Source organism: Monoraphidium neglectum (genome assembly GCF_000611645.1).
Source record: "Monoraphidium neglectum strain SAG 48.87 unplaced genomic scaffold scaffold00252, whole genome shotgun sequence".
NCBI classification, from domain to species: Eukaryota; Viridiplantae; Chlorophyta; class Chlorophyceae; order Sphaeropleales; family Selenastraceae; genus Monoraphidium; species Monoraphidium neglectum.
The window spans coordinates 13,338-19,824 of record NW_014013376.1 but is presented as its reverse complement, the minus strand read 5'-3'; the positions used below and the strand labels follow the sequence as shown (position 1 = coordinate 19,824).

The window sequence follows — 6,487 nt, the reverse complement described above, 5'->3', positions numbered from 1 at the left end:
GAGCGAGGGGTCGCGGTCGGACCCGCCTTGAGGGGGTGCAGCCAGGCGCGGCCCTAGTCAGCAGCACATCTTAATTTCCACCCAATTCCTATAGCACTGGGGTCTGGCATTCGCCACCTTTCAGTATAGGAGTGCAGATGCCACCTTTCATTCCTGATGCAGCGGATGCTGTGCCCTTTTGTGTGCACACCACACATTTGTCTGTAACAAGCCAGCCACTGGCCGCGTGCAACAGAGGTGCTGGTGCTCGCGGTACAGTAACAACCATATGCCGAGCACAGCTGGAGACACCAAACAGGTTATGCAGCCAGATATACGACTGCATATTGCACCGTTGTGATGATAACTCATTAGCAGTGCCATCTAGCCTTTTTGTTGTTGCCGGGGAGCCTTGGGTCTGTAGTGCGTCGTGCAGATTACTGAGAGGGTGCACACTGGAGTGGGTGCGTTCAACTTTGGTACAACATTGGGTTGCGTTTCATATCACAGTTGTGGGCATCGGGCTGCCAGCCTCAAGTGTGCAGCCTCTCATCCTACTCTATAATTCAAGCAGGCATCCTTGTAAGGACACCAGGACATGAGCTTGATGCACGTGCTTGTGCTGGCCACCAGGCAAAGGCTCCCGCGATGGGGCCGGCTAGGGAATCGACCTAGACCACTAGCACATGAGGGCAGTCCTATAATTCCAAAGTCCATAGCTGTGACAGGGGCTGTTCACAGCTTCAGGGCCGTGGATTTGTTGTGCCTGGGAGCAAATTGGTGGTCAGGTTGTTGAATAATTGACTAGATTTGACCGTGCTATGATGCTGCTGTGACTGCGCGCATGCCAGCCATGAGCACGCGGCATTCAAGCGGCGAGTGCGCGCAACCCGTGCAATGAGGATTTTTAGTATGACTTTGAAAAACCCCCGCTTATGTTCGCCGTGATGAAACGGATCATCACTGACGTCACGAAGTAGCCGCGAAAATGCAAATCGCTGCCGTTGTAGCGAAGGTGGCGGCAGACAGAAAGTTGGCACAACAGGCAAGTGCTTCCAGCAGCAAACGGTTCGTCGCTCTGTATGCTGCTGCTGCTGCTGCTGCTGCTGCTGCTGCTGCTGCTGCTGCTGCTGCTGCTGCTGCTGCTGCTGCTGCTGCTGCTGCTGCTGTTGCTGCTGCTGCTGCAACACAGCGCCTTGAAGCAATGCGGGGTTACGCACATGCATGCTGTCCAGGTGGCCCCAATCACTCTGGAAGAGCTGCACGGCGCATGGCTAGTGCTCAACCCTACAGGCAAGCACTGTCGCTGTTTGCGAGTCGGCAGCGTGCTCGTCCCGGAGGCAGATAGCATCGCTTTTGTCTGCCATGTCTTTTTGTAGGGTGATATCTACTAGCACTCACAGCTGCTGCAATGACGACCACCCTGCTGCTAGGCCTCCCCATGTCGCGGCGCGCCCTGAGGGCGGCCCTCAGGCCGTTCTACCCGGAAATCACAAACGACCAGGTACGGGAGCTGGTCGCAGGTGGAAGCAGCTGCATCGAAGCTGCACATGAGGACATCGGCAGCTGTGAACTCAGTTTTGAGGACCTAAAGGATCTTCTGGTGGATAACCCCCCGCAGGTGAGCAGCGCAAGCCGCATTGGGCTGTACCGTACACGGTGCGGTAAGTATGAACCTTGCAGCTCATGGTGTAGCTTCTGATGTCTATGAATAAGAGTCAAATCATGGAACCCTCAGCCTTTTTGCTGTGGACTGCCTGTCGCTGGTAGTCCGTCACAAGCTCGCACTCTTGAGTGGCGGAATCTCACGCCTTGCTGAAAGGAAAACCACTCCCGGGGGGCGGCCCCGTGCCCTGCCCCCAGCAAGCGTCCACGTCATTGCATGATGGGGGCGGGGTACGACACAAATAATTCAGCAAAATTGACCCAAGAGACTCTGTACAGCCTGAACACAACACATATATAGGAGAAAATCCAGAGCCATACAAGCGTCAATCATCTGCAGAGCACAGCTGAATTGCCAGTGGTGGGGATTTCATGGGTGATGTGGTTGATGACACAGGATAGGTGGCACCTCTGTCCAGCACAACCGGCGGCGGTGTTCAGCGAGCGCCGGGCGCGGGCTGTGGCCAGGCAACCAGACGAAGTGCAGCATTGACTAATCACCTCCCTCCTTGCCCTCCGCCCCTGGCACCCACCCTCATACTAATTCAATTCGCAGGGCCTTGATCCTGACGCAGCCGCCTTTGACTTGGTGCTGGCCGCACCAGGTGGTGTTGCAGTGGACCTGGCAGCAGCACGCCGAATTCTGGAAGCCATCGGCAGCGGCACAAGCAGCAGTGTGGACGCCACGGCGCCGGCTGCTGCGGCAGCTGGTGAGGGCGTTGGCGCTGGGGCCGACGCTGCAGAAGGCGGTTCGATGGCTGGCCCCTTAGATGAAGAAATGGCATTGCTGTTGGAGGTGGCTGATCGGGACGACGATGGCTGTATTGACCGGCGCGAATGGGGGTTGCTTTCAGGGCGGGCAGAGACGAAGCTGGTGCCAAACGGCGTCAGGGGTGGCGCCAGTGGAAATGTAGACGGCACTCAAGCCCACAGCGGGGGCGCGTCGGGAGGGGCTGCTGATCTGGGGGGCGGCGTGGCCCTGGAGGGCAACCAACAAGACTGTGGGGAGGTGTCCTTCCGGGTCAGGGGTGACTGAGCTGGCAGGGCCAGCGAGAGGTGTCCTGGTGCTTTGCAGCCCTGCGTTCAGGTCGTGCAGTGCAGGTGCTGCTGTGTGGTTTGCCCCTGTGCAAAAACGGTACACACGGCCGCCCTGTCTTTGCCAGCAAGCGCACGCACGGCGCGGGATTGTGAGACAGAATCGCCTTCGCACTTCGTGAACCTGAGCAATACCGGTACCACGCACGTATGATGCCATGTGTAAAGCACCACGAGACGAATGGCCGGCGCCCCGCATAGGCAAGCTCTCCAGCAACTGCCCCACCGGTGGGCCCCCCGCCGGCAGCCCGGCTCTTGCCTCGATAGTGCCGGCCTGCTGGCCAGGCGCAGCAGTGCGCTGCCGACCACCAGCCGCGCCGCATTTGCAGGTGTTCCAGAGTTGCCGCGATTCCATTGTTTGCCGGCACCATATCTGCAGCGATCAACGCGCAAGCTTGTGAAGGGGTTGGTGATGGACCAGGTAGCAAAGTGGGGATCAAACAGGCGTGGTGCATCTCAACGAGATGGCTTGGTTGGCCACACGTGCCCGATGCATGCGGGCCTGTAGCCTTGTAATCAGTGTTTGCTGCATTGTATCCGGCCGACTGGCCCTATGCTATGGCCCCCTCATAGCCCAGCGGTTGGCACCCGCCACCCATTGTGCACGGAAGCCTTCGTCAGGGGCGAGGCGGCAGGGGCCCCAACCGCGGGAGCGGTCCGATGTGACTGGGCAGTATTGTACAGGGACGGCTGCCTGCTGAGGTGTTGGCAAGCGCTTGCTACGTTTTGTCAACGCAGGGGGGGGGTGCCGTGCAGCGCTCCTAAATGGTTGCTCCCCCCCCCCTGGGCTGCGTGCGGCGCCGACCGATGGCGCAATCAAGCAGGCTGAACGAAGAACTGTCCTAATTGAAAGGATGGACGAAGCTACGCTGATCAAATTTCGTTCCAATACGACTCAGCACGGGACGCACGGGTCTTCGACACAACGGCAGCTATGACGGCACACCTCACCGCACTCTTTTTATTGGCCGCGTTCAACCTTTTTACGATCAAAATTGCTAATCTACGCAACTTATCTACAATTTCAGGCCAATATCTCACCCTCCGATGCTGTTCTGTGCCAAGTCCGTCCTCGCGTGCGCCGGCATCCGCAGCGGCGCCGCTGCGCTCCAGAGCCAGATTACCGCCCCTTCAGCGCTGTCTGCCGCTCGCCACTCGGTCCGCGCAATGGGGCACGGCAGCCATTCAAGGTGCGGGGACGCCACTGCGATCCGCTGTCTTGCGTCACGACACAACATGTGCTGTGTGTCGCCCTCACTACTGCTTGCTGTCGACCACCCTTACGTGGCTTTCGCTGTCTGTGCCGCCAACCCAACCTCCATGATGCGGATCGACTTCATCTGGATTCCTCCGTTCCATCTGCAGCGACAACAAGTAATGATCTCACGCGCCCGCCCCCGCTGCCGCGTTGACCGCCGCTCGTGCTGTGACGCACCGCAACGTACCGCTCGTGCGGCTTTGCTGCCGTCGCTGCCACACGCCGCTGCGCGAGCTCGCCGTCGCGCAACTGTGGTAGCCCTGCACACGACGATGTCCATGCTGTTCGCGCCTGCTTCCCGCTCCCCTCACCGCAACCTCACCCCACTCGGTCTCTCCCTGCACAGCCCCGAGACACTGTCAAAGGAGAAGCAGCGCAACCTCCAGGGTGAGTCAGCAGCGCCTGTCGAATGGCGATGCGTCCCACGCTTCACGGCCCTGCCCGCACCATCAGATACCTCTGCGTAGGCACTGCTTGCACTGCTTGCAATTGGTATGCCCTATTTGATGCGTTGTACAGGCTGGCTGTGCAGTTTCCGCATTTGCTGCTGCCCTTTGTTCACCAAGGTTCCCCGGAACCCTGCCGCTCTGTGCTAACCAGCTGACGCATCACATCCCCTTGTCCACCTTTCATTGCAGGCAAGGTGCCAGAGGTGGTCCCTGGTGCCCCCGGCTGGAACCCGGGTGAGCCTCCCAGCAGGGCAGCAGGGGTTGGGCCCGGTTTTCTTGTCAGTTCCTGTTGATAGGTGGAGGCTGACCACCGTGCGTGTGTGCATGCATCATGATGGGCGATGGGCTGGATGGCTGGTTGTGCATGGCAGCACTTGCCAGCGGCATGCTTACTCTGGAAGCTGGCACGCTGCGGGGGTGTGTGTTTGACGGGTGGATTAGCACGTCACCACTGGCCCCATACACCGCAATATAAGTATCTCCACGGGGAAATCATCGCGCAACATAACTGCCGCGTGGTACTTCCATCACTTAAGTTCTCATGTGCTTTCCACAACAAGCTCCTTAATTGCATTCATCACGCCCTGTGGGTGCAAATTTCTTTTGTCTGCTTTCTCATCAGCCCCTCCACTCCGCTCTCCGCCTACCCCGCTTCACTCACTCTGTGCTGTGCCAGGGCTGGCCAGCGAGTCAGAGGCGGTGGTTAAGGCGGACAGGTATGCATGGGCGGGTTCACCACACACTAGCGTGCAAGCCACGTGCGCGATGCCTGGTGCGCAAGGGCGCTCCTCAATTGTTGGCCCCTTCACAATCGGCTGGCAGCATGACGCCTCTTGACGCGCGAGGCGTGATGGGGACTGCAACAAGTGCGCAGCGATGCGCCAAAGCTCAGCCTTCTCCCCAGCGCTGACCATGCGTCCGCGTTCCGTCATTCGCTGCCCCCCTCCTGCACCAAGGGCGCCCTCCATGTCGCTCGAGGATCTGCAGACCCACAGCATCCAGGCGCTGCACAATCTGGCGGCCCACCACCCAGACGCAGCTGAGGAGGGCCACCCGCACGCCAAGGATGGCCCCGCGCCCGGCTCGCACGACCCCAGCGGGGCGCCCGCCATTAAGCAGAACTTGGATTACGATAAGACGCGCAAGGGGGAGATGCCGCACTAGCCTCTGATCCCACGTGTGTTATTCGAGATTGCAGGCGTGCGCACTGTCGCCGTCCTCCGTTGTGACAGCACAGCACAGGTGAACGCGACGACGAGCTTGGGATGGTGGTGATGAGTCAGCGATGCGTGCACGGTGCGACAGGGTTGGTGCATTTGGCAGCCGGGCTTGAGTCTTGAGACGGCTGCTGAGCAGCTCGTTGCTCAGCACGCGTTGGCATTGAGACGTGGTCGATCAGCGATAGCTGCGGCGCACCAAGGGCCACAGCAACTGGCCTTCTGCGTGCCTTGTTTGGCTGGCGTACTGTCGACGCGGTTGTGCCGCTGCTTGCAATATCTGTGCCTACAGCATTGCAGGCTGTGAGTGAATTGTTGATGCATCAACTCTCATAGACTAGTTACACACATGAAGTGTTCTCTGCCGGCAAGAGGGTATACAAGTGAGTCACAGATTGTGGAGCCAATTGGGAAGGTCATATCGCTGAACGCTCTCAAGCAGCAAGAGCACATGGCAGGTTACGCAATCAACAACATATTCGACGGTGCAGCAGAGCAGCACGGAAGGAAAGTGTCGGCTATCCTACATCAGGACAGACTTTTGAAACCACAATTCGACAATCAGCACGCTGCAGATAGAAGCTCTATCCCAGATCGTAGCGAAGTAGCTTCAGGCTGGGAGGCAATCACAATTGGGAGGCAGCGCTGCAATGCCCAACGCAGCAGTAATCAACTTAATGCCAGCAAGATACCGATTGCAACAGGGAAGCTGCCAATGTATACAAAGTAAAAAAGGATTCAATCAACACACACACACACACACACACACACACACACACACACACACACACACACACACACACACACACACACACACACACACA

The 6,487-nt window shown here is 58.6% G+C and overlaps 2 protein-coding genes across 2 annotated transcripts in view; both read left to right on the top strand.

Moving 5' to 3' along the window:
- The window catches only part of MNEG_2279 (hypothetical protein), a gene marked incomplete at both ends in the record, with an annotated part of 3,505 nt that extends 3,244 nt beyond the window's left edge, over positions 1-261 (top strand). Inside the window, one exon of the mRNA XM_014049246.1 lies at positions 216-261. Coding sequence (XP_013904700.1) covers positions 216-261 — 46 coding nt within the window. The remainder of the gene's footprint in view (positions 1-215) is intronic.
- A 3,525-nt stretch (positions 262-3,786) lies between these two features.
- On the top strand, positions 3,787-5,610 carry MNEG_2278 (hypothetical protein; the record flags this gene model as incomplete). Its single annotated transcript, XM_014049245.1, has 5 exons — positions 3,787-3,929; positions 4,344-4,384; positions 4,636-4,680; positions 5,123-5,162; positions 5,403-5,610. 5 exons carry the CDS (start codon positions 3,787-3,789, stop codon positions 5,608-5,610), a joined length of 477 nt encoding a protein of 158 aa, XP_013904699.1.
- Positions 5,611-6,487: the final 877 nt, after the last annotated feature.